This window comes from Ziziphus jujuba, chromosome 1 (assembly GCF_031755915.1).
Source record: "Ziziphus jujuba cultivar Dongzao chromosome 1, ASM3175591v1".
In the NCBI taxonomy this organism is placed as follows: domain Eukaryota; kingdom Viridiplantae; phylum Streptophyta; class Magnoliopsida; order Rosales; family Rhamnaceae; genus Ziziphus; species Ziziphus jujuba.
This window is the reverse complement of record NC_083379.1, coordinates 41,062,846-41,080,691: the sequence shown is the minus strand read 5'-3', so window position 1 is coordinate 41,080,691 and position 17,846 is coordinate 41,062,846. Positions and strand designations below refer to the sequence as shown.

Here is a 17,846-nt window from a genome sequence, read left to right as displayed (position 1 = left end):
TAAGAGAAAGAAAAAATCTTTAAGGTAGGTTCTGATTATACTACCTAATTTATATGTATATGAACAGTAATCTGTGTGCTGAGCACAATTATATTCATGAATATGTATAAACTCTTTGTTTTGAGCAGATAATTGATTTGTTTTCTGTTTGAGAACCTTAATCATCTACATTCATAAAAGTTGTTCCAATTAAAAGGTGTAAATTTAGAAACCCAGTAAATTATCAAAGGATCTAAGCAATTTCGTTTTTCCCATTTTAACGTAATTAACGAAACGGAAGCCACCAAAAAAAAAGAAAAAAGAAAAAAGCAAAGCCCTCGCTTAAACAAATGAGTTATTTTATTGCCGATAGATAGATATGGGGTGGTCATCGCTTAAACCCAGTTCAGCCGAACTTATTGGCCTACTTCAAGTTGAAGACAAACAGCGATTGGAACAGATTTATTGCCTTCACATCCATCCCAAAGCTTTAGTTGTTGCTGCTTGGTTTGCCACCGAATGCAGTGACAGTTAATTATCGTTTCCTTGCACTAATTGCTCAATTTGCTGCTAATATTCTATTATTTTCTCTTTTTAACAAAATATATACATATATATATATAAATGTTTATTAATATTTAATCTTTTTCTCTTTTTGTTTGTAGTTTTATTGCCACAGAGCAAAGCTGTTACTAACTATAAGCTCCACAAGTCTGTGCAGCAGCAACTGGCCGTTGATCTGCTGCAAAGGGCATGTTTTGAGCTGATAAATAACATTGACACGGATGACGATTTGGATGAATACTTGTTCACTCGCACGCATATTGAATTGAATGAAATTTCCAAAGAGAAGTATCCTGGGAAGAGAGTATGGTCTACTTATGTAAGTTAATAAATGCCTGATATGTCATTGAAACCAACCTTGTGTGTAAGCATTAATTGATTGGGAATTAATTAGCATAACTAATTTGTTTGAATTACTTGATATTACATATGAATTCAGGTGAAAAAGGGGCATAAAGAACTGAAGGAAAAATGGACAAAATTTGAGACCAAGTGGAAGCCGCTGATAGACTCATGGCGAAGATCCGAAACAGGAAGTAAACATGTAATAATGTTGGAGCAGGTACGCCAAGTGTGTGTTTCTTACATGAAGCAGCTGCAAATTGCAAAGAAGATGGACCACCTTGTGTTTCAACAGCTATATAAACTTGTCACTCAGCTTTGTCTAGCAGCTAAGACAGATCAAAAGCAGTTGCTAATTGTTACTCCCTTTATGGTAGCAAAGGAACATAAGTTAGTCATTTAGCACTCTGGTTAATTTATCATGCGAATGCTCACTTTTTTACTACACAACAACCTATAGGACCTCTCACATGGAATATGGATTTTACTACTTGGATTTCCCCTAATGGACTTGTTGGTTTTATGATTTAAATGGAACCTAATTTTAAATTTCTATTGGTGCACTCTACAGGTAGTGAGGTCCTTTACTGGCATTCCAACTTCGTGGTTACTTCCGGTTACAAAACCAAAATTATTTCCGAGGTTCACAAGAAGGGTTGTGGGGCAAGAACTTGCTAAATTTGCAGTCACCACTGCCTTGTTAAACCGTAGAAAGTCTATCACTAGCCCATGTGGTTCATTTCTTTTTCTTTATCATCCTGGTTGTGGCAGGACAAAGCTTGCAAAAGCTATTGCTGAGCAAGTTTTTGATGATAAAGACATGTTGACTGAATTTGACATGTCAAAATACAATGGCTCTGAGTTTAGGGAACAACTCACTGGAGTTGTGAAGAAGAGACCTTTTTGGGGTTGTCTTGCTTGACATTATTGAAATGGCATGCCATGATGATGAAGACACTCTGCTTCAGATTTTAACTCATGGTAAAGTTAAGGATGAGCAAGAACATGTTGATTTCACTAGGATATTGATTATTTTGACATCTAATGTTGAAGAGGATATCTATCAAATGGCAAGAAAATTGAAAATTTTCAAAAAAAAAAAAACTAGGCAATGAAGAGCATCTATTAAGGTTGAATGATGGTCGCCATATTTCCACCATAGCAGAGGTAAATTGCTGCGTGAAGATTCGTGTACTTTTGAATTATTACCATATGTATATATATATATATTCTTTTTTTTCCCCCTCATGCAAAAAAGATGTCCAATTTATATTTGTGTTTTATAGGCCAAAAAGCATTTTAGGACTGAATTGATTGAGAAATTGGATGACGTAATAGCACCCGAGCCACTTTCATTTCTGCAGTATTAGTGCATCACAAGACACCTGCTGAGGGACATTGCATGCTTCTTTACACCGAAGCGGATCATCTTATAACCATCTGAAGCTGCAGTGGGAGTTATAGCATTTGAGAACCGTTACACTTATACTAAGGTAAGGTTGTTCTAATTAGCGGTTTATAGCCTTTTTTGTTGAATAAATTAATATTTGTGGACTTGGTATAATTAATTACTCACTTACAGGGCTTATTTATGCCATTAATAGGACTGACTTATTTTATTATTTTGTAGCAGGACCCTTCGTCACACACTTTCTATAAGACTCCAGTTGGCCCATTAGACTGGAGGACGAACTCTCTTTAAAAGCCCAATGACTTACCCATATTTTTCCTAGTATTATTATATTATTAAATTATTAGTATTTTGTGTGTGTTAAAATTAATGGGTAAGTGTGACTTGCAGAGACTATAAAAGGTCTAGGGCAAGCAAATAAACATATGCCATACGGTATTTTGATATTAAGGTTTTCAGAGATCTGAGAGTGGTTTGAGAGTAGTGTGTCCATAGGCACTATTTTATATTTTTTTCCATTTTTTGCAGGATTAAAGATTTAATTTATCAATGACTGCGTTTGGAGGTTAGTAATTTATGATTAATAGAATTTATTATGTATATTTAGATCCATAAAATTTCTAACAATTGGTATGAGAGCATGTGTCTCGTATGGGAATGTTAGACAGCTGAGACCGCTGTGGATCAGTGAGAGTTTGTTATAATTTCTGCAGTAATATCCATGTTGAGTATTATTTATTTATTTGAGTATTTTGATACATTGATGTATGTGGATCATTATTTATTTATGAGATGATTTATTACACATATTATTGCTCCTTGTATTTACAGGCCTGTTGAGACTATTAGTCTATGTATATGTGTATGTTGATTCACAGGTGCCATGGTGAATCCCTACTACCTAGTTTGGGTATATTGTTGTCTCCTGTCGATACGCAATGTGCTTGAATGAAATGGTTTTGTGTGTTGGGGGATTGCACATGGTTAGGTAAATCTCTACTACCTAGACTGAGTTTATGGCATGCAAAGTACTCAATTGAAATGGTATAATGTTTTGGGAGATTTACTGAGAGAATCTCTACTGCCTAGTCTAGTATATTGTTGTGCCCTGTCGGTATACTATATATTTGGATGAAATGGCATTATGGTTCGGGAGATTCTATAGTAAGTGAGTTTGGATTTTATATGATGATGATTATGCAGTCCAAGTGGGAGAATGTTGAATAAATTAATATTTGTGGACTTGGCATAATCAATTACTCACTTACAGAGCCTATTTATGCCATTAATAGTCTCAACCGTGATCCGGTTGGGTGAAGAAGATGAGAGAAACGGCATGCCATTTGGAGCTTGTGCTGATGTCAGCACGATGTGTCGTTTGCTGACTTCAGCAGCAAAAAAAAAAAAAAAAAAAAAAACCTGTTATGTATTTATTTATTTATTTATTATTGGTTCATTTATTTATCTGTCTATTTATTTCATTCCAATTTTATTAAATTAAATTTAAATATCTATGCATGAAAATTTTGATTGTGTTAGCTTTCCCTAAAGAGGCTTTGTGCCTAGTTGGTATAGTAGTGTGGAATTTTAAGTACTCACCTGTCGTGAAACTTATTTTATCTGCATTATGTGTACCAATGTAATGTGTGTTGGCATAATGGATGGGTTATCTTTTATTTACCTATATCATGAAATTGCCAATATGTTATTTTTCTCCCACTTATTAACCAGGGTCTATACGGTAACTAGGCTATCCTGTTGGTAGTTTTAGTTGCTTTGTATGACGTCTGGAATGGTAGTGAAAGTTAATTAAATGCCATGTATTGCAGGTTCTGAGTTGCCCTGTCGGTGATTCAGTTCAATATATTTGATTGTGGTTATTTGGTTGACTGTCCCTGGCCTGCGTAAGGGTATCTTTAGTGCTACAAAGACCCTAAGCGATATTTATGTTTATGTTTTTGTGTTGAGGGGCTGGAAAATAGTAATTGAATTGTCTTAAATTTTTTGAATGTCTTGTTGTTTACTATTTTTACAGCTAGTAGCACCCCAAACCTTCTGCCCATGACTGCCATGATGAAATTGGATGGGACAAATTATCAGAAATGGAAGAAAACCTTAGTTATGAATCTGACCTTCATGAAATTGGATTTGGCTTTGGAGATAGATCCACCAGAGATACCAACTGATGAGAGTACTACAGCAGCTAAGAAACTTTATGAGGATTGGAAGCACTCTAATAAGCGCTGCATGATGATGATGGAGAATTACATGGATGAGGCCATATATGCTAGTATTCCTAAAGTGGATACTGCAAAGGGACTTCTTGAGGAGATAGGAAAGAAGTTTATCAAGTTTGATATGAATGAGAAGCATCATTATTGGGACCTATTGAATAATACCAAGTATAATGGTATTAAAGGAGTAAGGGACCATATTATGCTACTTTCCTCCTATTATAATAAGCTGAAGGACTTTAAGATGGACATTGGAGAGGAGTTCTTGACCTATTCTATAATGAGAAGTCTTCCATCACAGTTTGATAATATAAGGTCGAATTTAAATACTAAGAAAAAAGGTTGTAGCTTGGAGGAATTGACTGCTATCCTTGTCAAGGAAGAGGATGATATTAAATTAAGTAAGTCTAGGTCTGTTGCTATGGTTTCACATCAGGTAAATAAGTCCAAGAAGTTTTTCCAAAAGAAGGGACAAGGATTCAAGCCAGGACAAGGTTTCAAGCCTGGGAAGGGTTTTAACCCCAATAGGAAGAAGTTTTTTGGTATGAAGCCTAAAGGGCCGAGGGATGGTGTTTTTCAGATTAGAGAAAGGAAAGAGTACTTCAATGGAAGGTGTGGATACTGCAATAAAGTTGGACACAAGAAGATAGACTGTTGGACCTTAAAGGGAAAGCAAGAGAAGAAAGGGGATGATAAGGCAAAGGGGGCCAACCAATCTTGAGCAGCATGTTTATATGGGAGATAACTCGAGAGTGAAGGTGAATATCATGGGAACAGTCAAGTTAAAGCTTGCCACTGGATATGTTTTAGAATTACAAGAAGTTTCATATGTACCCTCAATTAGGAGGAATTTGTCAGGACCCGTCCAAAATTCCTCACCGGAACCCTAGACAAGCCCTGATCCCAGGGAAACCCTACCGGACCCTCCTATGGAAAATCCGGCAGAACCTCCCCTAAGGGATGGACTTACCACAAATTACCTGCACTGAAAACACACTCCTGTAATCACCCCCTTATTCCTCCCGCAACTACAAGTTGTTCCACAATTTACAGCACTTCACAACAATAATAGCAGCCCAGTGCATAAATAAAACATAAGTGTCCAAATAGTATACAGAGCTTTATGAAGTGCTAGTCAACAGAAATACAACAAAGATGAAAGAAATAATACACTGAAATGAATGAGTACAAAGGTACTTCTCGAAACACGATAGCAGCTGAAAATTGGTTCGCTCCGGAAGAACGTCTACCACGTCTTGCACCTAAGGGAACGGAACTTAAAAACGTGAGATGCTAATCATCTCAATGAGTGACCCTAACTACTGAACACTTTTAATGATAATAATAATAATAATAATATAACAATAAGGGAATTGAATTAATACCAACAATTAATAAATAAATAATAACAGTTGGAAATGATAATTTTTCCCTCAAAACCCTCACTAATCACTCCGTTGGAAATGTTCCCTTTTTAAAACAATTTCACAAAACCGATGATCGTACTTCCCGAAAACCAAGGGATCAAACATTTGATAAACAATAAATAAATAAATACCCCAATATATAATTAAAATGTAATAAATTATAATAAATAATTTTTGAACACTTTTGGGGTTTGAAACTTTATTTGAAAATTTCACTTGACGCATCACACCATATACCGGTGATGCCCTCCGATACCCAGCGTCCTGAGCACCGACTGGCGGGGAGATTAAAGAGAGAAAGTTGCAAACGACACTTCGGCGTCCCGACAGTACCGCTGCTGAACCATCTTCCTGGCCAAGGAGGGGGGCGGCTGTGGCCAATAACAAACTTGCCTGCCCACGGTCCAATGGCAACTCACGAGAGAAATAATAATACTTGCGCGCTGAACCACATATACACATACCAGAACATCAATACTGTATGAATGCGTCTAAAACAATTATTAAACCAACTGTACCGTTTTCCAAAATTACCGTGGAAAATATACCAAAATTTCTCACTTACCATCCCACATATTTTTATTTAACAAATCGGTACGAAATATCGATAACAAATAAACCATAATTTTCACGTAATACGAGGTTCAACAATTAAAATACCGCGGGCATAATTTATACAATTTAAACAAATATTTTCATAAAATAATTAACCCAATTATGCCCAAAAATAATACTTAAAACCTCGTACGATTATTACCGAAATATACTGTGCTCATGCATAATAAACAAATTAAATCACAATAAAATCATAATTAAATTGTACCACATGAGCATAATTTAAATACCAATTAAACATAATTAATTGCCCAAAATATTTTTGAAGGTGGGTCACTCACCTTAAGCGCATAAATCAGCTAAGATCCTCTGCAGGATCAACTCCACTACTCATACGCGCACCTAAAACATCCACAGTATACCAACCAAATATATTAATATTTTATTCGGATAATTCCCAAATGGGTACCCGGGGAGCGAACACCAAACGATATCTAAAATTTACGAGTTATATACCGAATCGAAGCTCGAGTGATGAGGATCACGGATTCGGTCTTAATTTCCGGTGATCGGACCCGAGGTGGTCGGAATCTCGTCGGAAAGCTTTTGGGTTTCAACTCCTCAATTCTCCCAAACCGTCCCAAATTGGCGAAAACGGATGCCGGATTCGGGTTCAGGAGGTCGAACACAGTCGGGAGGGATCGGCGGTGCAACTGGGTACTCGCCGGAACAGTAACTTCTGGCGAGCCGCCACGGTCACCGGAAACCGTCGCCGGCGGCGGCGCGTGCGATGGCCGTTGGCTGAGATTTTTTGTAGATTTGTAGATCGAGGGGAGACGAATCCAACGGGACCGGCGGTGAGGCAAACGAAGGCCGAATGGCGAAGAAATCGGGGTTTGAAGAATTTCAGCCCCTCGTCGGAAAACGCTCCGATCCCGGCGCGTCGGAGGTCTCGTGGCCATGAAATTTGGTGGGTAGGCCGGACTTGAGGAGGTGGCGAGGGGTGGCTGGTGCGTGTGGCCTGAAAATGGCCGGAAAGGGGTCAATCGGCGGTGGCCAGCGGTGGAGGGAAAAATCGCCGCCGATCTTCGCCGCCTCGATCCGGGCGCGTCCGGCGGCCAACGGCCATGAAATTTTGGGGTTTTGGCGGAAATGGGGAGAGGATTCAGTGTAGCCGGCGTGTGTAAGGTGAATCGGCAGGAAAATTTGAAAATTCCGGCGGCCGGTCGGTTTCTCTCTCTCTCTTTCTCTCTGCTCTCTCTCTTTCTCTCTCTTCCCCGAGATTTTTGTCAAATAAAAGCCACCGTGTGACACTGTTCATTCCATGTGGACCAATCAGGTGATAACATGTGGCATTACTATGCACTTAAGCCAGATATAATAAAATATTACGGTATCCGGCGAATTTCAAACGTCCATAACTTTTTAACCAAATGTCCGATTTAAGCGTGCCGCTAATCTATGAACTCGTATCGACAAGTACTTTACAACCATACAAGAGTCAAAACAAAATTACACCACAAGAAAAAGTCAACTCGGGGCACCTTTTGGACTGTTTGTACCTCAACTTGTTTTGCCCATAACTTTCAAACCGTAGCTCCGTTTTCGACGTGCTACTAGTCTACGAACTCGGGGCATCATGCACTTCGCCACGGTACCCTGGTCAACTAGAAATTCCAATTGGAACAAAAAGTCAACTTTTGACCCTCTCGGTCAACGATCAACCTCGATCAACGTGCACAGATTCCAGTGCAATTTGGGACGGGGTGTTACAAATTTGTTATCTATTTCACTTTTGGATAATCAAGGTTTTAGTTTTTTGTTTGGGAATAATAAAGTTTAGATGTATAAGGATGATAAAGTTGTTGGTTTTGGAACTTTATGTGGCAATTTATATAGACTTGATTTATTTAGTAATGGTCTCAATTCTTCTATTAATTCTGTTGTTGAGCCTGTTATTGCTTCTAAACGTCCAAAAGTTAATGATAATTCCTCAATGTTGTGGCATAAGCATTTGGGACATATTTCTAGGCACAGGATTGAAAGGTTAGTGAAGGATGGAATACTTCCTAATCTTGATTTCTCTGATCTGTTGACTTGTGTTGAATGTGTGAAAGGGAAGTTAACTACCAAGGTAAGAAAGGATAAGTTAGCTAGGTGTGGAGATGTTTTGGAGTTAATCCACACTGACATATGTGGACCTTTTACACCAACTGCTTTGGGTGGTTACAGATATTTTATTACCTTCATTGATGATTACTCTCGTTATGGATATGTTGAGCTTATTCGTGAGAAGTCAGATTCTTTAGTTGCCTTTAAAGAGTTTAAGGTAAAGATGGAGCTTCAAAAGAATAAGAAAATAAAAGCTGTAAGGTCTGATAGAGGTGGTGAGTTTTATGGTAGATATGATGAGACTGGAAGGAACTTAGGGCCTTTTGCTATTTATTTGAGTGAGTGTGGCATTGATGCGCAATATACGATGCCTGGTACACCTCAGCAAAATGGCATAGCTGAGAGAAGGAATAAGACTTTGTTGGATATGGTGCGATCTATGTTGGCAAATTCTAGGTTGCCAGATTATTTATGAGGGGAGGCTTTAAGGACGGCGGCTTATATTTTGAATCAAGTTCCAAGTAAGTTCATTCCTAAGACACCTTTTGAGTTGTGGTCAGAAAGAAAGCCTAATTTGCACCATTTTCGAATATGGGGTTGCAAAGCTAAAGTAAGGATTTATAATCCCCAAATTAAGAAGTTGGATCCTAAAACCATTAGTGGATATTTTGTTGGTTATTGTATAAGATCTAGGGGTTCAAGATTCTTTTGTCCTTCTCACACCACCAGGATCGTGGAATCAAACAGGGCCATTTATTTTGAAGATGATTTTGGATTTGATGATATTAATGGAACAAGGGTGCCTCAATTTAGAGAAGAAAGTGTTTTCATTCCCAGTATAGTTGTTCCTGATAGAGATATTGTTGATCCAGTAGTTGATGGACCAGTAGTTGGTCAGAATGAACTCATTGTTGAAGAGCAGGATATTCCAGCTATTGTAGATGCTGATGTACCTTTAAGGAGGTCACAAAGGACTAAGAGATCAACTATTCCTGATGACTATGAGGTTTACTTGTAGGAGCATGAGTTTGACATAAGTGATGATTCAGATCCGGTCACTTATGAGGAGGCCATAAGCAGTTCAAACTCAAATTTTTGGTTGGATGCAATGGAAGATGAAATGAAATCCATGGCATCAAATAGAGTTTGGGATTTGGTTAAGTTACCAGAGGGTAGCAAGCCTATTGGGTGCAAATGGGTCTTTAAGACTAAAAAGGACTCTAATGGTCAAGTGGAGAGGTATAAGGCTAGACTTGTAGCTAAAGGGTTTAGCCAGAAAGAAGGAATTGATTATACAGAGACTTTCTCTCCTGTATCCACAAAGGATTCTTTTAGAATCATTATGGCGATTGTGGCGCATTATGACCTGGAGTTGCATCAGATGGATGTCAAGATTGCCTTTCTGAATGGTGATTTATATGAGGATGTATATATGGTTCAACCAGTTGGTTTCCAACAAACAGGGAATGGTAATTTGGTTTGTAAGTTTAAGAAATCTATTTATGGTCTTAAGCAAGCTTCAAGACAATGGTATCTTAAGTTTGAGGAGGTTGTCATCCAAAATGGCTTTAAGGAGAATGTTGTTGATAGATGCATATATAAAAAGGTCAATGGGAGCAGTTTTATATTTCTGGTGTTGTATGTTGATGACATACTTTTGGCTACTAATGACACTGACCTATTAGCTGAGACAAAGCAGATGTTGTGCAACCATTTTGATATGAAAGATCTTGGAGAGGCTTCTTTTGTTTTGGGCATTAAGATTGTTTGAGATAGAACTAATTATGTGTTGCAATTGTCTCAAAGAGCCTATATTGATAGAATCCTTAAGAGATTTGATATACGTAATTGTTCTCCTGGAAGTGTACCGGTCACAAAGGGTGAAAGATTTTCTAAGGATCAATGTCCCAAGAATGATAAAGAGAGGATGGCGATGAGAAATGTTCATTATTCTTCAGCAGTAGGTAGTTTTATGTATGCTCAAGTATGTACACGGCCTGATATAGCTTTTACTGTGGGTGTGCTTGGTAGATTTATGAGCAATCCCGGTTCTATTCATTACCAAGCAGTTAAAAAGGTCTTTAGGTATTTTCATGGTACTAAAGATCATATGTTGACATATCGTCGTACCAACTCTCTTGAAGTAGTGGGTTATAGTGATGCAGACTATAAAGGTTGTGTGGATGATAAGAAATCTACCACTGGTTATATATTTATCATGGCAGGAGGTGCTGTGTCTTGGCGGAGTGCCAAGCAGTCAGTGATAGCATCCTCGACTATGGAGGCAGAGTATGTGGCGCGTTATGAGGCTACTCGTCATGCAGTTTGGCTTCGAAATTTTATTCGTGATTTGGGAGTGGTTGAGTCCATTGAGAGGCCTACTATGATGTATTGTGACAATACTGCAGCAGTATCTTTCTCCAATAATTTAAAAAGTACCCTTGGTGCGAGGTACATTGATGTTAAGTATTTTATGGTTAAGGAGAAAGTTGAAGAAGACCTTATTACTGTTGTTCACACGCCTACTTACAGCATGGTGGCAGATCCACTGACCAAGGCCTTATCCGTAGGCATATTTGAGGAGCATGTGTCCCCTATGGGATTGTTAGACAGCTGAGACTGCTGTGGGTCAGTGGGAGTTTGTTATAATTTCTGCAGTAATATCCATGTTGAGCATTATTTATTTATTTGAGTATTTTGATACATTGACGTATGTGGATCATTATTTATTTATGAGATGATTTATTACACATATTATTGCTCCTTGTATTTACAGGCCTGTTGAGACTATTAGTCTATGTATATGTGTATGTTGATCCACAGGTGCCATGGTGAATCCCTACTACCTAGTTTGGGTATATTGTTGTATCCTGTCGATACGCAATGTGCTTGAATGAAATGGTTTTGTGTGTTGGGGGATTGCACATGGTTAGGTAAATCTCTAATACCTAGACTGAGTTTATGGCAGGCAAAGTACTCAGTTAAAATGGTATAATGTTTTGGGAGATTTGCTAAGAGAATCTCTACTGCCTAGTCTAGTATATTGTTGTGCCCTGTCGGTATACTATATATTTGGATGAAATGGCATTATGGTTCGGGAGATTCTATAGTAAGTGAGTTTGGATTTTATATGATGATGATTATGCAGTCCAAGTGGGAGAATGTTGAATAAATTAATATTTGTAGACTTGGCATAATCAATTACTCACTTATAGGGCCTATTTATGCCGTTAATGGGACTGGCTTATTTTATTATTTTGTAGTAGGGCCTTTGGTCACACACTTTCTATAAGACTCCAGTTGGCCCATTAGACTGGAGGACCAACTCTCTTTAAAAGCCCAATGACTTACTCATATTTTTCCTAGTATTATTATATTATTAAATTATTAGTATTTTGTGTGTGTTAAAATTAATTGGTAAGTGTTACTTGCAGAAACTATAAAAGGTCTAGGGCATGTAAATAAACATATGCCATACGGTATTTTGATATTAAGGTTTTCAAAAATATGAGAGTGGTTTGAGAGTAGTGTGTCCATAAGCACTACTTTATATTGTTTTATGTTTTTTTGCAGGATTAAAGATTTAATTTATCAATGGTTGCGTTTGGAGGTTAGTAATTTATGATTAATAGAATTTATTATGTATATTTAGATACATAAAATTTCTAACATTTTTTATCATGAAGAATTTGTTATACATATCTATCACCTAGTACACCTTCATTGAATCTGAATATGTATAGAATCATAATCACATAAGAATGCTTTCATTTTGTGCCATCGCATATCATTTCATTTTTCTTTTTCTTTTTTTTTCTTTTTTTTTGAATTAGTCTAAATGAAGTGCCTGCCAAATTTTCTTACATAGGTACAATGGCGATGAGCAAGCTCTCGAGATAATGCTATACACCATTTTCTTTCTAGATGGAATTGAAGAGGCTAGTGGTTCTAATTTGAAAGCTCTGATTTCACTGCTTGATCATGGTCTGATAATTGATGATCATGGACATAAGGTTACTTTAAGTAACAATATTTTCATGCTTGCTTCAAATGCAGGAAACAAACGCTTCATTGATTTTCTTCATGAGGTCCAAAAGCGTTTTACTTAAGCTGAAGAGGTAACTTCAGTAGACTGCACTGTAGCTTTTTTAAAATGCATTTTTAAGTAGCTAGCATTGCTTCATTTTTCTTTTCCAAATTCCAAATTGATTAGCTTCAACATTTTGGTTGACATTTAGATATAAGGTACATAGAAATTGATTAACTTCACTTTTCTAATGTTTTTGTTTTCTACAATTAATAAAGGCTAGTTCCTCCATGGTAACGACTATTTCTATTCATTTGGCAGGAAAACAAAAATTTCAGGTTAGAACTGCTGAATCGCGTGGATGAAATAGTATTATTTAACCCTTCTATTCATGCTGATCAACTTAAATCTTTTTTAAGGCTTTCAATGCCAACTGCTGGGGGATTGGAGGCTGTTACTTTCAAAGAATCATTTAGGCACTTGTTTATGCCTAATAATAAAAAGGTGATTATCAATAATAGTGTAAAATGAGTGTGTGGTTTATCCTTCCCTTGAATTTCCTATTAAAAGTGTATATATATATATATATATGTATATGTTTGCTTTTTGTAAGGATTGTCACAAACACGAAATCATTCTTGGCTAGCAAAGAAATATCTTTTCAAGTGGCTGGTTAGAGATAGAATTAGCAAGAGAGAAAAAAAGAAGAAGAAGAAGATGAAGAATGGATTAAACTCCAAACAGTTTGTACAACAGCAAAAACAAGCGAAACTAGAACGGGCTTACTTTCTATTTAAGGAGAGTTACTTGAGTTTTGGATTAGTCTGAAAAGTGTAAAGCATATGTTTAAGAGTGTTTTTTTTTTTTTTTTTTGTAAGACCAATTCAATACCACAGTATAAGTTTGTGAACTACTTAATTTTTCAATCTCTGAAATTTAAGAAATAATACATAAAATATATTTTCTTAATTAGTTTCAAATAATTCAAATATCTCTTTGAGGATGTAAAAGCCAGAGAGAGTTGGTTTTCCATTCTGCGATTGTTTGGCAAAGTTGATGGTTGGCTTTTTCAGTGAGATGAGCAGCATCAAAGGAAACATATTCACCAGCATTTTCACATAGATAATACTCTTTCACACCCCTTTTTACCTCCACAGCTTGAAATACTTCTGTATGGTCCATTGCCATAGCATGCTGTTTTTCCCTCCTTGAAACCTTGGCAATGAAACATATATATAGTGCATCAGAGTACAAGCATAAAATTAACACTGTACCATAACCATATTAAGAAGGGTGATTAATTCATTGGTCCAAAAGGGAGCAATATGGGAGGAAGTGACTAGTTGAAGAATCTACATGAAGACTCCTAATTATGCAACCGCGGGACAGTTTGACTAGAATCATGAAATATTATTTTGAGCTAAAAAGTTATCAACTTTCCCTATAACTTGGGCTATTAGCTAATGAAGCCCGGTACTAAATCCAAATACGGGCTTCAGTTTTTGAGTTGGACCGGAAAGCCCATCTATCGGAGTGCAATAGCCGTTGATGATGTGCTTCTACTCCAATAACATAAATAAGAAGCTTGGAAAGATCTTGGTTACCTTTGATAATGAAGCTTATGTTATTGTATTTTAATTTTGTTAGTTGTCTTTTTTCGGGGAAAAAAAAATCATTCTATTAATTTAGCGTAAAGCTTCTTGCATCTTTAGAATATATTAAAATCTCACGGAAAATAAATGACAATAAAAAAAACACTACCAATCACATCTTAAATACTTAATTTGATTTTTATTTAGAACACGAGTAGTTTCTCCAATATTGAGTATTAGTAATTAGACTGTAAAATTTGAACCAATGGACCGCTCATAATGAGTTTGACCAATATTGTTAAGATAGTCCAAGCATTGGAGTGTTCAGAGAATTTCTTTTTCCCCTTCATTTTAATCTTCCATGGTAGATGAGATTTATAAAAACATATTAAATAGTAATTATAAATTGCGGTTTATATGATACAAAAATAAATAATGTTAATATTTAGATGGCACAATATTCAATTTAATTCAAAAATTATTTTTTGATGATATTATGCAAAAAGGTTGTTAATAGTTATTAATTTTATTCGATGATGACAATCACTATTCTAGCGCACCATTTGTTAAAATTTAGAATTTCACTTCAAAAAGTTAATCTAATAGAAAAGTAGTTCCGACCTTTTATAGGACTTTTACAGTCTCCAAATCTAACCCATATGGAATTTTATCCACACACTGTAATATATACTTCACCAGATGATGTAACTGGTTCAAAACAACCTGCCTCAGGATTACAGAAAATTTGGCTTAGTCTAACAAGCATAAAACATATATATAATAGACTCTAATAGTAATAATATATAGTGTGTATATATATATGTATATACTTTTTTTAATAAGATTCGAACAGGGCTTTGAGGCTGTGAGAGCCAGAGAGAGTGGGTTTTCCATTCCATGATTGATTGACAAATTGTTGGTTGGCCCTTTCAGTGAGATGAGAAGAGTCAAAGAAGACATATTCACTTACATTCTTACATAGATAGTACTCTTTCACACCCTTTTTTCCTCCGCAGCTTCTAATACCTCTGTATGGTCCACTGCCACAACATGCTGCTTTTCCTTCTTTGAAACCTTAGGCAAAGAAACATAAATATTATGCATCAAAATATAAGCTTAAAATTAATATGTGTTCAAAATAATTAATATTGGATTAAAAAACTGGCTAATAATTGATAGTTTAATACCATATTTAGAAGGGTGATTTATCCGTTGATCCAAAAAGGAATAAAATGGTAAAAGTGAATATTTGAATCCCTTTAACTCGCTTTGTAGCTTTTGAAGAAGCTTGGGAAGTTCTTTGTTGTGAAGTTTCACATAGGGTGTAATTTGTTCAAAGCATCGTCCCCCTCCAAGCAATGCTTTTGCAGATGCAAAACAGCTTATTGGCAACATATTTACAAACCCGAATTTCCTACCTCCGTTCTCATATATTTCCTAATTAACACACAAGATCATCAAATTAAAACCATTTAATCATGCATTAAATGTAGAAAATATAAGCCATGATATATATATATATTATATTTCCTAATTAATAAACCAAATTATTAAATTAAAACCATTTAATTATGCATCAAATATAGTACAGAGGTCATATATATTTAGAGGCTATAAATAGCACTTACTTTGACTACTGTGGTTATGTTGCCTATCACCAACCCCACAAACTGTTTTGGCGAGTAGGAATGAGGAACGGTGGAGTTGATCTCAAAAGGGAGTGTGTAGTCATTGCCTCCAACACTAAACAAGTAAACAGCTCCGGATAGCAAGGATTAAGCCCCTGCATCCCCAAGCTGCTTCCTCAATTGCCTGCTAACATTTTTGAAATAACCAAGTTGAGTTTGAAGGTTTATCACCTGGAAATTAAAATGGTTCATAATATTAATGTTATCCATCATATATATATATATATGGACAATAAGGAAATAAAAAAAGAAGAAGCCCAAAAACCAATATATAAAGCCTATACCAATCCTTGGCGAGTTTCAAGCAGAGCACCAGCTCCTGCTGATGCGAAGTTCACCCCATATGTCAATTGATGATCGATTCCAGGCTGTAGATATGGTGGAATTAGTGGCAACTTCGCACGCTCAGCTGTATATCAAAAGATCAAATTGTCAATTTGTAACACCTCGTCCCAAATCGCACCGGAATCCGTGCACGTTGATCGAGGTTGACCGTTGACCGAGCGGGTCAAAAGTTGACTTTTTGTTCCAGTTGGAATTTCCAGTTGACCAGGGTACCGTGGCGAAGTGCATGATGCCCCGAGTTCGTAGACTAGTAGCACGTCGAAAACGGAGCTACGGTTTGAAAGTTATGGGCAAAACAAGTTGAGATACAAACAGTCCAAAAGGTGCCCCGAGTTGACTTTTTCTTGTGGTCTAATTTTGTTTTGACTCTTGTATGGTTGTAAAGTACTCGTCGATACGAGTTCATAGACTAGCGGCACGCTTAAATCGGACATTTGGTTAAAAAGTTATGGACATTTGAAATTCGCCGGATACCGTAATATTTTATTATATCTGGCTTAAGTGCACAGTGATGCCACGTGTCATCACCTGATTGGTCCACATGGAATGAACAGTGTCACACGGTGGCTTTTATTTGACAAAAATCTCGAGGAAGAGAGAGAAAGAGAGAGAGGAGAGAGAGAGATAGAGAGACCGACCGGCCGCCGGAGTTTTTAAATTTTCCGGCCGATTCACCTTACACTCGCCGGCCAGATAGAATCCTCTCCCCATTTCAGGCAAAACCCCAAAGTTTCACGGCCATTGGCAGCCGGACGCGCCCGGATCGAGGCGGCGAAGATCGGCGGCGATTTTTCCCTCCACCGCCGGCCACCGCCGATTGACCCCTTTCCGGCCATTTTCTGGCCACACGCGCCAGACACCCCTCACCACCTCCTCAAGTCCGGCCTACCCACCAAATTTCACTGCCACCGGACCTCCGACGTGCTGGGATCGGAGCGTTTTCCGGCGAGGGGCCGAAATTCTTCAAACCCCGATTTTTCCGCCGTCCGACCTCCGTTTGCCTCACCGTCGATCCCGTTGGATTTCTCTCCCCTCGATCTACAAATCTGCAAAAAAAATCTCAACCAATGGCCACCGCACACGCCGCCGCCGGCGACAGTTTCCGGTGACCGCGGCGGCTCGCCGGAAGTTACTGTTCCAGCGAGTACCCAGTCACACCGCCGATCCCTCTCGACTGTGTTCGACCTCCTGAACCCGAATCCGGCATCCGTTTCTGCCAATTCGCGATGGTTTGGAAGAATTGCGAAGTCAAAACCCGAAAGTTTTCCGACGAGATTCTGACCACCTCGGGTCCGATCACCGGAAATTGAGACCGAATCCGTGATCCTCATCACTCGAGCTTCGATTCGGTATATAGCTCGTAAATTTTAGATATCGTTTGGTGTTCACTCCCTGGGTACCCATTTGGGAATTATCCGAATAAAATATTAATATATTTGGTTGTTATACTGTGGATGTTTTAGGTGCGCGAAAGAGTAGTGGAGTTGATCCTGTGGAGGATCTTAGCTGATTTACACGCTTAAGGTGAGTGACCCACCTTCAAAAATATTTTGGGTAATTAATTATGTTT

The 17,846-nt window shown here is 37.5% G+C and overlaps 1 protein-coding gene and 1 pseudogene across 1 annotated transcript; one reads left to right on the top strand and one right to left on the bottom strand.

Annotated features, from left to right (window-relative positions):
• The first annotated feature begins 358 nt into the window (after positions 1 to 358).
• LOC107434920 (chaperone protein ClpB1) lies at positions 359 to 13,182 on the top strand. The gene is given in 9 exon segments (XM_048468341.2): positions 359 to 509; positions 645 to 862; positions 983 to 1,258; positions 1,457 to 1,771; positions 2,256 to 2,383; positions 12,493 to 12,637; positions 12,681 to 12,742; positions 12,863 to 12,869; positions 12,973 to 13,182. Coding segments are annotated over 9 exon segments (1,512 nt in total).
• Positions 13,183 to 14,886: 1,704 nt separating this feature from the next.
• Positions 14,887 to 16,987, bottom strand: LOC107434912 (GDSL esterase/lipase 3-like; annotated as a pseudogene).
• Between the last annotated feature and the right edge of the window lie 859 nt (positions 16,988 to 17,846).